Below are 20841 nucleotides of genomic sequence, written 5' to 3'. Positions count from 1 at the left end.
TTTATAATTGTTATGGTAATTTATAGAAGTGGCAAGTTGAATGGTTAAATCATTGTTACCCATGCTATACACTCCAACCAACCCAATACACACCGAGCTGCGATATGACAATTAACTGATTGATTGATAAGTTACAAGAAAAAACAGTGTTATTGTAAGGTTTTACATACAGGATTTGGAAACAATTGGGAGCAATATTTACCATGTATCTTTCCACTCTTTGTTGAATCTCCAATGTATGCAGACATATGTCAAGTTATTCATGGCAGTGTTGATAAAGGATTGCGCCGTTTCTCTGACTACTTTTCCCCTGACGAAGTATTTGGTGTAACGACTGATGTGTTGCGCGTAGCTTAGTCGACCCAGATACCCATACGGGTAAAGAAATGCATTACACTGATGCGATGTAATCAACGAGTCTGGATACTTATCGAGGAAATCATCGACAGGAATAGAGTACGGCAGATCGGCATGGATCTGAATGACGTCATCAGATCGGTTCATATACAAGAAAGTTGAAGGTATCTTTATTCCCGTCCAATTATAATATGCCTTGATGGTTTGATCGACGAAAGAATTTATTTGATCTGTTTGAGAAAGAGTCTGATTGATCACCATATTGGTACCAAGGAACACCGCGTCCGCTTTCCGCTTGCATTGGCGTTTGAATTCTTCCATGGTTGCTACGGATACGAACTGGGCCAGTATGTCGGGATCAAGGGTTTCTTCAAAGGTGTGAGGGAGCTGTGTTTCTACTGTCGGTCCATGATCGAAAAACGGAGCAAGGACGAGTGTCAGGTTTCGCCTTTGAGCAATGATGGATACAAGTTTGAGCGCTTGGAATTGGTTGTTTGGTCCCTGGTTACCTAGCAACATTGGCAAAATGTATTTCACATTTGACACGTTCTTGATATTTACTTCATCTTGCCTTGTATTCTGCATCCTAGTTCTCACGTTTTCGCTCTGATTCGACATGCCTGCCAAAGGATTCATTTTATTGTCACTTGGAACGACAACGTCAGCATTTCCTTGCTCATCACCGGTCCCTTTCTGGAATGAAGACTTTCCTTTGTGTCTGCATCTCGCACTTGGTTTAAATCTCGCTGCATCTCTTGCCCATTCTTCAAGTCTTTCGGGGATATTATGGGATACACCCTTCGGTCATCCATCCCTGGTAATTCCATGAGGTCGCCTATCGAATCGTCAGCCAGTTTTGTGTGTAACAGGGCTAGAAAAAGTTGGCAAAATGTGAAAAGCACGAAGAACAAGAGTAGAGGTTTGGTGCCGCATCGCCTCAACGCACCCATGCTACTAGATCGCTTGCGAGTTCTCCTGTATTGGGAAAGGCATCAAGACACAAACAAAATTAGTGTGTGAAGGAATGGTGTTTAGAGGTGGTAATTTTAACATACAAAATATGATAATGGCTTCTAAACACAAATGTCGACTACGATATAAGAAAGCACCTGCTTACTAGCTTATTGATCTGAAGTGTATATTAGGGCCTCCAGCGTGCGTTGGATATCATTATCTTACACTACTCAACCATGTAATAGAACGACCGTTAAACAGAAATATTCCATCTGTCGCGCTTTAAATTAAAATCCGTGTTTATTTAATCAAGGCCCACTTTTCGACGCTATTATAGCCACGTCAGGGGATATTGGACACTATGGCACGAAATTCTTAAACCAGTTCAGATTAAAGGTAATACAAAGTTTGGTATTGGGTCATGAATTTGGTTCAAATGAACATATTGGAAGCATATGCGATCCTACAATATTAAGTGATCGATATCGCGGTTAAAATCGAGTCTAAAGTCAAAGATTGTAAATAATATACTCTTTAAGTTGTATAGCTCCCTCTCAAGGTCAAGATATTAATTAAGCCATGAAACAATGTTTCTTGACTAATTTCGACCGATTGGCTATTCTCGTTTGGAAATTATATATCACAACTACATATTCTGAGATTCATGGTCGCAGTTACCATTGTATGGCTGTAAACGCTATTTGAAATTTAACAATATTTACCAGGAGCACCGGTAAATTTTGATATTCAATTTGTTTCGAAAGCAGAAGTGTTTTAAGGGCTAAATTTTCTAGTGCTTATAATACATCCACAGGGGCATCCAAAATTGTAAAGAATCACTATCCAGCCAATTTTCAAAATTTCCCAAAACTTTGTATTACCTTTAAGCTACTCGTGAAACTGCTCCACGATAATTATTATAGCCCTGTACACACGATGGCAAATTTGGGTCGGCGTAAAGGTCGTGTTTAGAGCTAGTCGGTATGGTAAGGTCAGCGTAAAGGTCGGCGTAGTGATCGTCTGAACGATAGTCGTGTCCAGGAGTAACGCGCTAACACGACTACTGTAGAGGGTACCGTTAGTTTACCGTGCGGATGCCCTCACTCGGCACTCGGAGTATAACCTTTCGCAAGGGCTGTTTGTTAACAATCGAAAATGGAAATTAAATTTCGTGGGGCACAAGTTCCTGTTGTAGAACCCCTTTCAATGATATGTGTAGAAATATGATTTGTATTTCTAAGTGATTTGTAACTATATGACTTGTATCTTACTATTTTAAACTCCTGATCTGAATAACTTCGTTTAAACATTAAATTTTGCCCCGGCCGTGCAATCAGAATATGGTTATCAAACTGTTTCATTGCATTTCGCTATTGAGAGCATAAACAGTGCACATTAGCCCGGAAATAAGCCACCTTCTTAACCTGCAAAAAAAGTGGGGGATCACTTATTGGAGTTGTCGGTGTACTCATTTCCGCTCACCGCGTTAAAGCGATAGTTAAGTTCTGTTGCAGAGGGCGCTACGCAAAATATTTTTCTATGAGATAATGAAAAACTGAGGGTCAAATTTGAAATAACATACAATTTAAATGACAAAATGATCTTTGTTTGATCAAAAGCGGTTCAGAGACGGCTGAAATATCCATAAATATAACGAATTGTAATACTGGTGTTCAACCACAAATATAAGATCATTTGAAAAAGCCGTTGAAAAAACGAAATAGTGCCTTTTACGTCGTATTTCAGCAAATGCCGATGTTGGCTTTTTTTGTTGGCATTTTCGTGTTGGTTATATTACGCACAACCAGCCGGCCATGTATTGTTATTTTTAATTAAATAATTAGTTGACGGTCACCGTATTTTTTTTAAAGTGGAGCTGAATTGGTATGATCGTATTGGCTAAATTTCACACATTTTGGGGTCTAAAATTACCTTCATAGCAATTTTAGGTTCTAAAAGGGTGACTAGAAATGTCATAGATAAGAATAAGAGCAATGCACTTTGAAGGTATTTGCGCTCTGAAAACAGAACTCAACTATCCCTTTAAAATCATGTAAACACCACTTGGTCACCAAATCATTCCTTTAAAAGTTTTGTTAAATCAAACAAACAAAACATCTTACTCATATTTTATAATTGTCCTTCAAGCTTATTCTCATCCGATCACGTCACATGCTTCTTCGCGTGGCAAATTAAACTAACAGGATATCAGTCTCTGAGATGCATTTACGCCCCTTGAACTAACAATAATTTTTGTTTTGTAGCATTCTTTATTGCATTCATTCACTACAAAAGGAAAAAAATAATTTAATTAATCATAATTATGGCGTATGTGAAAATTGTCGAACATAAACTTCTCTGTAATGCACTGCGATATATTGAACACAAACATACACACACACACACACACACACACACACACACAAACTCTCTCGCTCTCTCTCTCCCTCCCCCCCCCCTCTCTCTCTCTCTCTCTCTCTCTCTCTCTATCCCCAATTTAAACATGTTGTACCAGCTTGTGTACACTGTCTGCAAGTACTTTGTTGACACAGCTCATCCACTCCAGTTCATTTCAAGAGTTCAGAAACGTTCCTGTGGCTGCTGGACAATTTTTTTAGTGTTCGTGAACTTGGTGTAGGAGTCTTGGTACGTGTGTGCGTATGTGTGTGTGTGTCTGTGTGTGTGTGTCTATGTGTGTCGCATGGTTGGATTGGGTTATGTTTCAACTGATTTTTTTTTCATCAATCGAACAGTGATGTAATGAAAATGTTTTGAATTCATGTCAAGATGAAAAACAACCGTATTTTATATCTAAGATTGATTTGGATTGTTTGATATAAAAAAAAACACCAATTGAAAATAGAAAATAAGGTGTGCGTGTTTGTGTTTGTGGAGGGGTGTATCGGACCTCCTTGATGAATTTGTTTGGGTGTGCATTTTCCCTCAATTTTTTTTTTTTTTTTTTTTTTTTTTTTTTTTGGGGGGGGGGGGGGGGGGTCCAGATATCGAGGGGAAAAGAACTTCACCCCTCGACATCTCCGCCCATGATATACATGTTATAGTACGAAATGACACTATATCTGTAAATTCCGAGTCACTATTAGTCAAACGCAGGCGCGTACACAGGGGGGGGGGGGGTTGGGGGTTGAACCCCCCCTTTGGTATTTTTTTTTGGTGTAAACCCCCCCCCCCCCCTTTGGTTTTTTTGTTTGGTTTTTTTTTAATTTATTAAAAAAAATATTCCCATGGCTGACCTAAAGAAGCTGACCTAAACCCCACCCCCCCCCCCCCCCCCCCCCCACGGAGCAAAATGTCAAATTTTCAAATTTCGAGACCAAAAATTCAGCGGCTGGCTGAGTCGTTGCGAAATTTTCGGCCAGATTTATAAATGTTAAACCCCCCCCCCCCCCCCTTGAAAAAATCCTGCGTACGCGCCTGGTCACACGAACACAGCGATCGACTCCACATCGTCTCCATACCGACCAATATGTGGCCATTCAGAGCAATGTTATGTTTTACTTTGTCTGTTGTCGGTTTCGTTGGTATGGCTGGGTTCAATAGTGGTGGAAGTTCTTCATAATACATTATTTCTCCTTTTGAAAAGAATAGTTTCATCCATGTATCATAGAATCCACGGAAGGTTGGTGTATAAATAAATGATAATTACAAAAGTTTCTGAGCACATAATTTTGTCTTAGCAGCTCGTTCTTCTCTGAAAGGAAAAAGAAATCTTACTCAAAATTGCCTGATTTTTTGCCAGACTTAGACTGAGGTTTAATTGGTCTGTCACTGTATTGTAGCGCTCTCTTGAAACCACTATAGAGACTAGTCTAAAAAGAACCCTGTAAAACCTCATCATGAACAGATCAGGGGGGCGTTTCACAAAACTTGTCATCAGTGACAAAGGACAATTTGTGTTATAAGCTACTGAAATCCTTGCTTCCGATTGGTTATCAGCAGATTTGTCACTGATTTTTGTTATTTGTCATTGAAAAAAAGCTTCGTGAAACGCCTCCCTGTTGTTCAATGATTTATCTTTTCTCCGCCCTAGTTAGCTTTATATTTAAAAACAAAACGTCACAATAAATTATTCTTGTCCCCTACTTTTATTATTTCCTATGAGTAGCTTGGCGAAGAAATTTCCCATAGTCACTCAAAATGGGCAAATTATACGGGGGGGGGGGGGGGGTGGAGGTGATGGAAAGGAGAACCACTTTTTTTTTGAGGGGGTGAAAATATCATTTTCTTCTTTTTTTGGGGGGGGGGGTCAGAGGGTCCCGCTTTTGTTCTTTATTTTTTTTAAAAGGTTAAATTTACGTTATTATCCTATAAGTCAAATCTGTAACAATTTTTGAAAACTAAATATGAACCATTAGAAAGGTTGTAACATTAACTTTGCAATGATACCAACATTATAAAGGTTAAAAGCCTAATTTTGAAACCTTCGCTCAGATTCTGATGCCTGTTTCATAATCTCGATACAGTTCCTGCTCTCTCTTTTAAAAGACGTTTTCTTTTTATTCCACTTTTTCAAAGAGCTATAGAATATCCCGTTTAAATTTTTTTTTATTATGAACTGAAAACCATGCAAGGCAATCTTATTTTCTGCTGATCGTGCGCATGGAATGTCGGCGCCACGTTTTCTGTTTCTTTTTTTTAAAGTGGGCTTTCTTTTCTATTTGCTCCACATAACTCAACAGCGAGGTGAGATGAAAGCAAATCTTTTCATGAACAGATCCTTTGTTCAATGATTTATATTTTTCCGCCTTCTTTAGCTCGATCTTTGTGTGAATAGGCGATATCATCCCGAATTAATAGTCCTTGACATTTTTTTATTTTAAAAGACTTACTCAGCCATGCTATAGAGTTGGACAAGTTGTTGGATTGCAGAGTGAACGCTATCATAGACAGTAACGGTTCAAGGCACGATATGGTGGAGGCTCAAATCCCCCTCCTCTCACAAAATGTTCGAGAGGCAAATGTAGAAAATGAATGCAATTACCCCATCCCTAAAGCCCCCCCCCCCCCCCCCCACAAGGAAAAATAATAATTTGCGTTTCACATTCTGACTAGTGAGATACAATAATTCGTAACGGGCTAATAAAATAAGTCATAACGGGGTACTTCACAAATAGACGTTTACAAGCATTAAATAGGTCATGTTCGTAATGTAACCCAAATATATGAATATGCCTTTGTGAAGTGCCTCGATACGTATTATTTCATTCACCTGTTAACGAATAAAATGTATATCAATAAACAAAGATTTGATTGCAGCGCTACACAAGAATGAAAATTAACATGAAAACTTTGTACTCACATTTTTGCGTTATTCATAAAGCAGTCCAATTTTGAAATGTGACCTTTTCAACATTCAATATGACTGTTAATGCATTTTTTAATAGAAAGAACAAGCTCAACTATTTTGTAGTCAAAGATCCATAATGCATGTATTATGATATTATTCAATTGCTCACAGTTTTGCGTTATTCCTAAAGCAGACCAATTTTGAAATGTGACCTTTTCAACACTCGATGGAACAATACGAGGACTTCATTTACCGGCATATCTCTGTATGTTTTTTCTCTTCAAATTTCTTTAGTTGATGTTTGCTTTGTCAGTGAGTTTGACGTGTTCACTAAACTTTAGAAGTACACAACGAACCTAACATACTGCAAGCACAAACCGTGATGAACTTTTCTCGTTATCTTTCCCACTATAAAACCAATTTGGCTTTCTATTTCTCGCCTCTTGTCCATTTCTCACTGAGAAACGACTCCCAGAGGAGCTGAGTCGATAATTGGTGTCGTCAACTACCCAAATTTTTCTGTCAAAATGGGTTGCACTAGCAGAAATTGCAATGCTCTTTTTGGATAGGATGTTTTGTGTGGATGTATTGGAACTTAATGGCCCGAATTCACAAAGGAGGTTTGTCGACAAATCTAGGTTTTCGTGTGTCATAATTATGACGCGTTTCGACGCGTTTTTACAAACCAGGTTTGTAAAAAAAAACGCGTCAAAACGCGTCATATGACGTACATAAACCTAGGTTTGTCGATAAACCTCCTTGGTCAGACATGCTGTAGTATCACCAGGAAGACAAAGGCAATGGTGATGTATTGTACATAATATGGAAGCATGCAATTCTATTATGAACGTGTGCTAAGCTGGGGGAAATTACATACCATTTAGTCTGACATGTCTGACATAGCAACTTATAATTATGTTGCTGTTGTTTGTGGTATTAAGGACTTTTAGATTTGCGTGGACTGATACGTGTGACGTCCATTCAAGACAGTGCATTAAAAGGACGTCGACCGTAGCAATCCACATTGTCTTCGTGCAAATCTAAAAGTCCCTAATGTATTCAGGTGGTCAACTTTGGCAAAGTTACATGCCACTTTATCAAGTTAGCTCATTGATGACTGATAGATGATGTCACAAAGGGAATGAGATCTGGAGCCTGGTTTTTGGGGTGGAGGTTAGCAAGTTTGAAAAACAAATATTTAAAAAAATGTTTAAAAATCTATGAAACAAATTCACAAGTTTACATATCAAAATATGAGATATATGCAGGACTGCACACCAACAGGAATATACTTGTATTTCGATGTCATGGGTCCTTGATTTTTTCAAGGGGGGGGGGGGGGGGGGGTTAAAATCGGGTCCAAAATTTCGCAACGACTCAGGAAAATTTGAAAATCGCGCCGGCCAAAAAGTCGCTCAGTGGGGGGGGGGGGGGTAAGCGGACACTTTTTTTTTTTTTTTTTGAAAAATCGCATCGACTCAACCGACCGCTGAATAAGCGGGGTGGGGTGGGGGGGGGGGGGGGGTAAGAGGACACTTTTTTTTTTTTTGGGGGGGGGGGGTCTCGAAATTTGAAAAATTTGACATTTTGCTCCGTTGGGGTGGGGGGGTTAAGGTCACCTTTCTTAGGTCAGCTATGGGGGTAATTTTTTTTTTTTTTTTTTAATAATTAAAAAAAAAAAAAAAAAAAAAAATCAAAAGGGGGGGGGGGGGGGTTTTAGGGAATTTTTTAGGGGGGGGGTTTACACACATAAAAATGCCAAAGGGGGTTTAACCCCCCAAATACCCCCCCCCACCCCACCCCCCCCCCCCCCCCCCCCCCCTCCCCCAACCCCCCCCCCCCCCCCCCCCCCCCCCCCCCCCCCCCCCCCCCCCTGCGTACGCGCCTGTTTGTATCGCTGCATTTGTCATCAAAATAAAACCATGCGCGGGGTTTAGAGTGAGACAATAGGGACTTTTAGATTTGCGTGGACTGATACGATCGACGTCCTTTTAATGCACTGCCTTGAACGGAAGTCGCACGTATCAGTCCACGCAAGTCTAAAAGTCCCTATTCGTACATTTAGCCTGACTGTAGAGAAGTAAGAGAAAGAACTCAAGAGAAGATGAAAAAACAAGCACTGAAAATGTGTGAGATGTCATGGGACATCGTCTGCTTGTGCAAATCATGTCCATCTCCAAGTTTCAATACCTCAATCTCTCTTTTATACTGTTTAATATTAAACATTTGAATATCATAAATAAAGAAAATTCCACTCATAATTTTAATTGAGTGTAGAATTCAGTTATCACAATGAAATGGGTTGATTATAAAATCAATGAATTGATTTAAAGTGAACTGGTAACATTGTCCATGATTTCTGAAACAATGAACTGAATGGTCGTACCTGTGTCAGTTTTAGGTTACAGTATTGTAATGAACTCCTGCAAACATAAATCTTTGATATTCAAATGTATAGCTCAGAATAGCTAATTATCAGGTACCTCATTTTTAGAAATTAGTAATGCATATTAGAGTTTTGGATTTCAGTTCCATGAATTCTCATATCGTATCTTTGTATTGAAGAATTTGTATATTTCTTTTAAATATAGGTTTTCCCGCCCAATTTCATCAGAGTTGCATCCGATTTAACGATGCGATCATTCAATTTCGAGCGAATTTGAATGATCACCGAGATCAATATTCAAAAAGCTAATTAGTTCATTCAATTTAATTTTATAAGCATGCAATTTCATGATTTTCTCACATAAACGTGTAAAAAGCGCGTTCAAATTAAAAATGCAAGTAAATACATTCAATTTCGCACCTGCATCGCCCTGATGACCGTTAGGGTATTCAAATTGACGAATAGGCAAGCATTTACAGCATTTGGGCAGTCTTTTTCTGTTACTGTTTATATTCTTTGCAATCTGCATCTCTTTGAGTAAATTATGCAAACTTTATGTACCTTGAAATGGGACCTTTCCCTTATAGTGAAATATCTCATTCTTCTGACAAACCGTCATGCAAACAAATTATGATTTATAAACCATTCTGTAAGTGTTATGTCCATACTGCTAGGAAATACAGTGATACTTGGAGAGAAGATTAGAAAGAAAAGAAAGAATATGATAAAAAAAATAAACATTATGAAACTTTAAGAATGAAAATTAAGTTATATAATTAAAAACAGTGAAAGAAAAAAAATGACGTGAAAAGATTGCGGTAAAAATTTAATAGAACTACAGAATTTGTTTGTGTTGATTTAATTTGAACGTTCAAAGTGCGAAGGTGTGTGCCTATAAATGAAATTGAAATTGGTACTAAGCACGAAATTGAACGTCTATCCAGCTTGCGCGAAATTGAATGACAACTTAGCGGCACTAAATTGAATGGATTTCTCTCTAAATTGGATGAAATAAAATTTAAAAGGAATGATATAAAATTAAATTAAATGCTCAAAGAATGAACTCGAACCATGAGAGCAGAGAGTTGATGAAAACCGTTCGAACTTGAACGCCTATTCATGAAGTCGAATGCAACTCTGATGAAATTGGGCGGGAAAACCTATATTATATTTACAGGGGTTAATGCCTTTATTTCAACAATTTGTTTTTCTGTCAAAACACAATGTTATATTAGTTCACATTCAATGTTTTTATTTTTACTTCTCTAGTCATTCTCATCATAATTGTAGTTGCTGTTTTGAATTTGAAAATATAATGTATTATTATTATTATTTATAACGAGAAATGAAATTGTTTAGTCAAGATATCTCAATGTTTATCATGCATTGTTCAGCTGATAATTGTTCATTCAAAGATTACTTTTGCCTGGGTGATAATAATCGTTTAGCATTCGTAAACTGTGTAGCTTTTGAGACTGGGTACTAAATTTTATTGAAATACCCTACAAAGAGATTGTGTAAACATTTATGAAAAACAGTGATGAACAAAAAAGTAACGCTGATGATTATATAAGTCATATTTCCCATTGAAAAACTCCACCATCTATTTTGTTCAAGAACTGCCTTGTTTTGTTAAGATCAACATAAACCTTTCAGCTAGAACATGATAACCATGGCATGCAAGAAAGAGACCACAGTACTGTAGTGATACCTCTTTTGTCTTCAGGTAAACAATCTATGCAGATGATGAGGATGATGATGATGCAAACGATAGACATTTTAGCATATTTACAAGTACTATGTTTGAAATAACCTTCATATTCCGTGGAAGTATACCTGATGAGTCTTTTCCACAAAACCTAAATGTAGGCCCTACATTTCAAAATGCAATACAGTATCGATCATAATTGATGATGATATGTTTGGTATGAATTATTTAATATTTCAAATTTATGTTTACCTCATTTTTGTTTATTGTTGTAAAGAACATTTTGGCATGCACCTAGTAGATTTTCATCATGTGTTTGATCTTAAAACAAGATCAAACACATCATCATAATCTACGAGGTGCAACCAAAATGTCTTAACAACAGTTGAAATTTCTTTCAGGAAACCTAACAATAAAAGCTGTTTTTGATTTAAAGAGCATCGCAGAGACGATGAACAAATAAGAATAATAGGGACTTAGATTCGCACGAAGACGATGGGGATTGCTAGAGTCGACGTCCTTGTAATGCACTGCGTTGAATGGACGCCACACGTACACGCACGCAAATCTAAAAGTCCCTATTAATGGGCAGGTCCAAGCTATTTGGATTGTGACGTACGGGACATTTAGAGACTTTAAACAAGAAATAACAACAGATGAAATTATTTATATGGCTATCTTTTGGTATGAGTCTGTGGCTATTATGGGCTAGTTCATTTGTGGAAAGTTTTAGTTTTGACCAATTCATAAATTAATTTTTAATGTAAGTAATGTGCTGCGTGACGTACGGTCCCGTACGCACCGTATATCAAGATGGCTGAGAAGAATAGCTCTAAGAAGGTGACTACTAAGAAGCCGGCCGCCCACCCACCGGCTGCCGAGATGGTTGCTACAGCGGTCCCGTACGTCACGCAGCACATTAATTACATTAAAAATTAATTTATGAATTGGTCAAAACTAAAACTTTCCACAAATGAACTAGCCCATAATAGCCACAGACTCATACCAAAAGATATAGCCATATAATAATTTCATCTGTGTTATTTCTTGTTTAAAGTCTCTAAATGTCCCGTACGTCACAATCCAAATAGCTTGGACCTGCCCTAATACATCGTTTCAAACGTATCAGACGGTTTATTTCTCTCCCCCGCAGATAATCCGAACAAAAGAATCAACGGAGGGGGAAGTGTACACCACACCGAATATCGCCTCATTGTTGGTTATTGTTGTTAAGAATTTTTTGGGCCTGCACCCAATCGAGCTAGTTTGATCTTGCTATTGAAATCAAGATAAACACGTCATCAAGTGCAACCTAAAATTTCTTTTGAATTTCATTTGTCTTTCTGAACCAAATTCATGACCCATACCATCTCTCCCCGCGAAATAATCCGAACAAAAGAGACAACCGAGTGGAATCAACTGTTGAAACGAATTTATCATTAGTCCTTGCCCCGTAGCAATGTTTACTCCATTAACTATTCCGTTGAATATAACCCAATGTACACCCCACGGTGTGGAAGCAATCAGAAAAGGTTGATCATCTAGCATAAACATGTAAGTATTGGTGTGTAGTGCAAGGTTTTGGAGTCATCAAAATGATAAAAAACTTGGCCCAGTCTTGGTAATTGTAGTGTTAAATCACAGGAAAGGCGAACGATTGTCGCTACAATTCAGAAATCGATGTTTGGATTGCTTTTTCCTCAACATTACCATGAAATATCAACCTACATTACATAGGACTATTATTATGTGAGCAATAATTTATTTTTTATTTTTTGCTCCCCCCCGGCCCCCCCCCCCCCCCCGAAATTTGAAAATCGCGCCGACCGATATTTAGCTCAGGATGGGGAGGGAGGGGAGGGAGGGGGGAGGGGAGGGGGTAGTGTGCTATTTTTTTGTTTGCCCCCGGAAAAGGAAAAATCGCGTCGACCAATTTTGCTCAGTGAGGAGGGGGGGGGGGGGGAGGGAGTTTAAGGAGCATTCAGTTTTTTGTTCTACTCAGCAGCCCCCCCCCCCCCTTGAGCAAAAAAGAAAGAAAAAATTGAGGGGGTTTAGATACAATTAAAGATAATCAATCAATCAGTTGAATTGTTATCTATAGAGCACTTGCAGATCTCCCCCCCCCCCCCCCCCAATATTATGGAAATGAGTACTTTCATTACATGCGCACTGTATCTTACGGAAGCGTTAAAGTGCCATTCTATACTTGACGACATGACGAGATATTTCATCTTGTCAAGTCGACTTAATATCCATATCATGTCGACATGTAAAGATATTTAACCTACCATGTCGACTTATCAACTTTTATTAGTCGACATGGCGAAATAAATTATCTTGCCAAGTCGACTTCACAAAAAGTTCATGTCGTCATGGGCGACATAAGTTATCTTACCAAGTCGACTTCCCAAAAAGTATATATGTCGTCATGGCGAGATATGTATTATTTCATGCAGCGCGCGTATATGGCAAGCCCTTTGTGTAAAAACCAGATAAACTCTGTTTTTCTCAGATAAAGTCAGTTTATCAAAAAAACTGTGTTTATCAATGATAAACTCAGTTTATCAACAGATAAACAGAATTTATCAGATAAACAGAGTTTATCAGTTGATAAACTGGGTTTATAAACTGACGTACATGATTATCATACAAGAAATAGACGATTCAACTTTAACTTACCAGAAAGAGTAGGTAGTATTGGAAATTCGTTTTATTACAATGCCATAAAACATTGGAATTCCCTTCCCAATGGTGTAAAAGAAATAGGAAACTATGATCATTTAAGAGGAAATTAAAGGAATACCTAATACTTGACAGTCAGAGAAGAGAAGTGAATGACATGTTATATGATTGAAATTTTTATTCTTCTGTCGGTTCATACTTTTTCATGTTGTATATACTTATGTTTTCGTACGTTATAGAAATTCTACAAATTCATCATTATTTTCCTCTTCTTCCTTCTCCTCTTTTTCTTCTTCTTCTCCTTCTTCTTTTTCTTCTTGTACTTAATATCATTTCTATCATCAGTTTAATGTTGTTATTATTATTATTATTATTATCTTTAATAAGTAGTTCTTTTAATTTTCTTATCTGTCTGTAAATATTACTATTTTAACTTATTAATTTTATACATGTCTGTAAGGGACCCCACTGGAAATAAGCTCTCGAGCTTTCGTGGGTTATCCTGTTCAAGCTGACTTATGTTTGATCTGTTATTATTGTATATTGTTGTATGTTGGAAGCTTGTCGAATAAAATCAATCAATCAATCATCAGAAAAACTCAGTTAATCATTGATAAACTTAGTTTTTCTTGATAACTGAGTTGTTCTGATAAACTGTGTTTATCTGTTGATAAACTGAGTTTATCTGAGAAAAACAGAGTTTATCTGTTTTTTACACAAAGGGCTTGGCATATACGCGAGCTGCATGAAATAGTCGTCACACTACATATCTCGCCATGACGACATATTCTTTTTGGGAAGTCGACTTGGTGAGATAATTTATGTCGCTATTACGAGATGAACTTTTTTGTGAAGTCGACTTGGCAAGATAATACATGTCGCCATGACGACATGAACTTTTTGTGAAGTCGACTTGGCAAGATAATTTATTTCGCCATGTCGAAATTACTTTTTGGGTAGTCGACTTGGTAAGATAATATATGTCGTCATGACGACATGTATTTTTTTAGAAGTCGACTTGGTAAGATAAATTATGTCGCCATGTCGTCAAGTAGAATGGCACTTTAACGCTTCCGTAGTATCTAGATTCGTGTTAACTTAATATATTCCATTTCGTGATATCACCAATCAGGGGCGGATCTAGCTTTTTGCTAAGGGGGGGGGGGGGGTTGACCAATAATGACGATGCGGAGCATCGTCCAGGCGAGCCGCGAAGCAGCGAGCCGATTTTTTTTTGGGTGTTTATTTGAACCCCGTAAGTGATGTTTTCCTGGCATCTATTAACACAATGGAGACCATAAAAAGTAGTGCATGATAACGTCTTTTTAAATCAAGTAACAGTTAAATACACAGTTATATCCAGAGTTATCATGTGTTTGGTTAAGTTACCATATTACAATATTACAATATTTGCACTTGAAAGGGTTTCTCTCCAGCGTGCGTTCCTTTTTCTTCTTTTTTTCTTGTTTTTTTTTTTTTTTCCCTTTTTTTTTGTTTTTTTGTTTTTTGGGCCGCCCAAGGGGGGGGGGTTTAAACCCCCTAACCCCCCCCCCCCCCGTAGATCCGCGCCTGGCTGATGGGGGGGGGGGCAAGGGACTCTGTGACATTTGTTCGCCCACCCCCCCCCCCCCCTCCCTCCAAAAAGAAATAATAATAATAATAATAATAATAATAATAATAATAATAATAATAATAATAATAATAATAATAAATGAAATAAATACATAGAAATAGAATGAAATAAATACATAGAAATAGAATAAAATAAAATTACAAGTTTAAAAAAAAGATAAGATTTTAAAAAATGGTCCCCGGATTTTTTTTTTTTTTTTTTTGGGGGGGGGGGGGGTTGCAACCCCCCAACCCCCCCTCTAGATCCGCTTCTGCCAATTCGAATTCGTGATATCACGAATGATGAAATTAGTGAGGGGTACGTGGATCCACTGTAGCTCGCGCTCGATCGCGCGTATACGTTACGTACGCGCAATTGTATATGCGCGCACGCGCGTTCTGCATATAGGATCTGCATGAACATGATATGGGGTACGGTCAACATAAACAACCTTCGAACAGTTAAAGTCCTGGAGCGGCCGGATATCTAAGCTTAAATTCCCTTTAAGCTTTGACTTTGGCCCTTTTATTTCTCTCTGAAGTTTGAAATATAAAGGTTGAATTGATCGAGTTAGTACATAATAAAAACTCAAGCATAGATCTACGGTATTTGTCGAGTCGGAGACGGAGACCTGTAACTTAGATTCTAAAGTTACAATCCGAGTCGGAGCTACGCGAATCCGGTGAGTGTATTTGCAGTCCGTGTAGACTTTTCTAGGGCTAGATCTAGGCCTAACGTTAGAATCTAGACCTATGTGGGGATGCTATATTAATGATTTGCACTCTAGGCCTAGCCCTAGGCCTAGATTTAGATCTAGAACTAGATCTAGTCATGTAAATATATAACGTTAGAATTAAATAAAACTAAAAGTTAGAGGTTTTCCGATTTTTTTTTCTAGAATTTTAAAAATAATTAGAATTTAGACTCTTGCACCAGACTCCAAAGATAATTGGGCTAGGTCATGAGGTATAGAATAGTCTAAATGATATGTAATTTCCCAAAAATGCATGTTTCCGACAATTCCACTTTCTTGTGGGCTTGGTATTTTGATAGTCTGAAACAAAGCAGAAAGCCATGTTATCAATGCTAAACCCATCACATTCCCGAAGTGCGCGCGATGCAATAAAATATTGCCAATTCGTCTAGGCTGTCTATTGCGTTATAAAACAGTCTGGGAGAAAATATAAGCAGCTTTGTTACTCCGATACAAAGCAGAAAGCCGCCCATGTTACATCAATTAAAGAGAAAGTTGAGTTCTGGGGAAAGGTGAACATGAGCGTTGTGAGCGTTTGTTATCATTCTTATTAGGCCTATGCAAGTGTGGAAGAACATCAAAGAAAAAAGTTATTCCCTGAAAATCTATTTCAAAGGACTTCATAGATATCCCAGATATGACAAGTATCAGCTTTAAAATGAGGCCCGATTTGTATGCCATATGTTTGTGTAGTCCCATATCAATATCTTTCTGTGTAGATCTACAGACAGTGCTTGTTACTTTACCAAGACTGGGCCAAAGTTTTTTATCATTTTGATGACTCCAAACCTTGCACTACACACCAATACTTATGAAGGGGTGACCAAAGTTCGCGGACATTTTAGAACATATTACAAAAAGTGATATTCGATCTGTGATTTCTCACATTCTACACAACTTTATTTATTTCAATTATTACCAAATGGACGGCAAAGTTTTTTACTACAGATTGGTTTAACTAGAAAATTTTACCGTCAAAGGATTTCGGAGATATCGCGATCTAAAAATTCGATGTCCGATCGTGCGTGCGCGCTGCATCTAAAAAAGTCATAAAAACAATGGCAAACCCGGACTTTAGTGCCCCAGCTGAAAATCTCAGTTTATTATGGATTTAATATCAATAATATTAATTATGCTAATATATGCAAATATAAACATACCAAAACTTGATGATTTTTAATCATTTGACGTCATAAAAAGCAATTTTAAGCCAAAAATAGCAGCGAAGTAGGGGATCTCCTCTTTGCTTGATGCGAGATACTAGTGAACTGAAATAACCGAATAAAAACTATGGTGAACTAAAAAAAGAAAAGAAAAAATCAAACCACCTCTGAAATTACCTTTGAAATGTTTATTAATTTTTTCTTCCGATATGCGCACATGATAGGGGCAGGTTGGGATGGGATGGGGGGGGGGGGGTGCTCAATAGTCGCCAAATTTGGGGTAAAAGGGCAACTGGCCTTGGGGGGGGGGGGCTAAATTTATTATTTACTTATTTTTCTTTGTAATCATTTTTCTAATTTTTTTCCGGGGTGGCTCTTTTCTTTATTCTGCCCCCAAGGCCAGTTGCCCTTTTACCCCAAATTTGGCGACTATTGAGCACCCCCCCCCCATCCCATCCCAACCTGCCCCTATCATGTGCGCATATCGGAAGAAAAAATTAATAAACATTTCAAAGGTAATTTCAGAGGTGGTTTGATTTTTTCTTTTCTTTTTTTTAGTTCACCATAGTTTTTATTCGGTTATTTCAGTTCGCTAGTATCTCGCATCAAGCAAAGAGGAGATCCCCTACTTCGCTGCTATTTTTGGCTTAAAATTGCTTTTTATGACGTCAAATGATTAAAAATCATCAAGTTTTGGTATGTTTATATTTGCATATATTAGCATAATTAATATTATTGATATTAAATCCATAATAAACTGAGATTTTCAGCTGGGGCACTAAAGTCCGGGTTTGCCAAAACAATGAGACCTAACTTCACGCACGATGGTTTACAGTTGATTTATCAAAAAATGCGATTCATCAAAAATAAGGTAATATCATAATTTGCAAGGCAAGATATCGTACAATCAGTTAGTACCACTGTTTACTTACAATTTTGAGGATTTCTGATCTCGAAATGAAGATTTCCAGACCCTTATCGGTAAGTTGATAATTTTTCGGAACGGACGCAAATAATTGCAAAATTTGCCGATCTTTTGTCAATATTTTCACAATTTCGCACCCACTTCTAAAGTAAATTTCGTTTCTGGGTAATTTTATGACCCTCTTTCCATTGGTGATATCAGATTTTCGAAATCTTACCGATTTTTTGAGAAAGCGAACTTTGGTCACGCGCGAACTTTGGTCACACCGCCATACATGTTTATGCTAGGCTAGATGCCTTTTCTGATTGCTTCTACACCGTGGGGCGCGCGGCCGGGGTGTACATTATACAAATAACGCACGTCCCAGAGTGCAATATATAGCGGTGAATGCACTAGTACGCGCGAGGTTTCTTTAGATGCCGCTTGCGGCGAGTTGACAGTGCGAACCATCTGAAGAAACCGAGTCATTTTGACTATTGCACTCTAAGCTACGCGTACGTTGCGCTGGGGATCTGAAGCGTACAATATTATCTACGCGTAGCCTACAATAATTGCAATGCACTCGAGGGAGCGCGTACTACACGTACGCGCGCGCACTGGATCTCCATGGTCACGTGCAATATAACTTTTTGTTGCGCTTTTTCTGCACTCATTTCTGCAAAATCGTGCTTGCATCAAAAATTTGTCAATGTCATGTGACGCGTATTGACCAATCACGATGCTTAAAATACTAGAGCCATTTTTTATAAAACCCATTATAAAATGGCTCTAGTATTATTCAACGGAATAGTTAATGGAGTAAACAACTTTCTTTTTTTTGAGGGGGGGGGGGGGTAGCTTGTTGTTAAGGTTCATCGTTACTATAGGACTGTTGTGCCCTAGTTCAGAATGTTTCTGTGCGAGTTCGTAAGTTTGTCAATGCATGCTCCGATTATCATTCAAATAATTGCCTCCAGGATTGTTATATTTCCGGCCCATTTGCGTTCTTCGGATTTAATAAAGATGGCGAGTGAAAGAGTTGTCTCGAAAGAGCACAAATGTGAGAGTTATGTAAGTTACGAGGCCGATGAGTATTGCCGGAAAGCTCAACTCTGGAGGTTAAGTTCGCAAAATTAATAAAGTTCCTTTCGACATGAGTGTGTATGGTGCCGGGGATTATTTTGACGCAATGCGTCGTAGTCATAGAGATATATACTAGATCTACTACTACTACTAATATCTCTACGGTTGTAGTGACACGCCCTTATAAGGGGTCACATGTGTGAGACGGTTTAAAATGGGGATGAGCTTCTCAATCGAGACGGTCTTTTACTTTTTGGAGCGGGGTTTAGTTTTCGGAGCGAGTTTTCACTTTTCGGGCGACTTCTGGGTTTTTTTCTCATTTTTACTCCACTTCCTTTGCCGCCAAGAGGTGCTAAAGCTTTAGCAGAGTTCGGGGCGCCCAGCCTATATAGACTATGTAACTTTTCGTGATTCCTCCTGATTATATGTAATTATTTGTATTGAATGCACTACTCACTTTAACACTTGACTTTTGTCGAGAACTTTCATTTCTTCGTTTGGACTTTGTTCGTCTCTGGAACGTTACACGGGCTAGGTTGTAGGCTGCCACCGGCCAAACCGGTCCGTTTCACAAACATTAACACATCAACCAATTCAAAATATCAAAAAATGTTAGACATTCTTACATATATATGCAAGCCTGATCACAAAAGAAATATAAATTTCAAAATCTATTTTCCACATTGTATTATCCTCAGGAAATGTACGAAATACAACACACAGCCATTTATAAAGTTTACATTATGGAAGAAAGGAATATAATAGACTAGCCCATGCAGTAGCTGTACGTCTCGACATTCTGTGTGATAAAAGTGCTGAGATATTATGACGGCTCTCATATTTTTTTGCTTGTACCTCTAACATTTTACCTCTGACATTTTTACCTCTGACATTTTTACCTCTGACATTTTTACCTCTGACATTTTTACCTCTGACATTTTTACCTCTGACATTTTTACCTCTGGCATTTTTTCCTCTGACATTTTTACCTCTGACATTTTTACCTCTGACATTTTTTCCTCTGACATTTTTTCCTGGCACCCCAAATACACAACCTGTCCGGACTCACAACTGATCTGTACGGAAGATCACAGTGGTATAATTTAAACCTGTTTCACAGATAATATGAGCAAACACCACATAATCTAGGCCTAGATCTAAACGTGATTAATGACGACTCTAAAATCCGGAGTAGAATAAACTAGATCTACTTTAGGATTAGACTTTAAGATGTCTAGCTCTAGTCTAGCTACATCGTACATGTTGCTACGGGGAGCCGAAGTGTAGGGGAGGGGGGGGGGATATCGTGTGTCCAGACAGGTTTGTTTTCACGGACAGTTGATTTCAAGGGGGCCCTCGAAAATTTGAAAAATCGCACCCCCCCCCCCCCGCTGGAGCGCCAGGGGAGGGGGCCCGGACCCCCCCCCCCCCCCCCCCACCCCGGATCCGCCACTGATCCTAAACATCATTAATTTTTGTCCATCATGATATTCATATTGTCCAACACTGTCCAGATACACAACCTGTCCGGACTCACAACTCAACTGATCTGTACGGAAAATCACAGTGGTATAATTTAAACCTGTTTCACAGTTATGAGCAAACACCACATAAACATGATTAATGACGACTCTAAAATCCGGAGTAGAATGAACTAAATCTACCTAGGATTAGATTTTAAGATGTCTAGCTCTAGTCTAGCTACATGTTGCTACGGGGAGCCGAAGTGGGGGAGGGGGGGGGGGATCGTGTGTCCAGACAAGGTTGTTTTCACGGACAGTTGATTTCAAGAAGATCTTTAAATGGTTTGAAGAGATTTAGATGCACTATTTCTTTAATATATAGTAAACTGTAAAAATAAGATGGGTACCTCTTGTTTTTGGACCTGGACGTGCAGTGGTGTAAATATATTTTTGATGCATTTTTTTAT

General features: G+C 38.3%; 1 protein-coding gene across 1 annotated transcript in view; it reads right to left on the bottom strand.

The window, feature by feature from the left end:
* The window catches only part of LOC105444256, a 31198-nt gene that overhangs the window by 5746 nt on the left and 4611 nt on the right, over window positions 1-20841 (bottom strand). Inside the window, exon 2 of the mRNA XM_030977222.1 lies at window positions 203-1332. Within this exon, the coding sequence (XP_030833082.1) occupies window positions 203-993 (791 nt within the window). The 5' untranslated portion in view covers window positions 994-1332. The remainder of the gene's footprint in view (window positions 1-202; window positions 1333-20841) is intronic.

This window comes from Strongylocentrotus purpuratus, unplaced genomic scaffold, assembly GCF_000002235.5.
Source record: "Strongylocentrotus purpuratus isolate Spur 01 unplaced genomic scaffold, Spur_5.0 spur5_scaffold_9, whole genome shotgun sequence".
Taxonomy (NCBI): domain Eukaryota; kingdom Metazoa; phylum Echinodermata; class Echinoidea; order Camarodonta; family Strongylocentrotidae; genus Strongylocentrotus; species Strongylocentrotus purpuratus.
The sequence above is the reverse complement of the archived record's forward strand: the minus strand, read 5'-3'. Positions and strand labels throughout refer to the sequence as shown.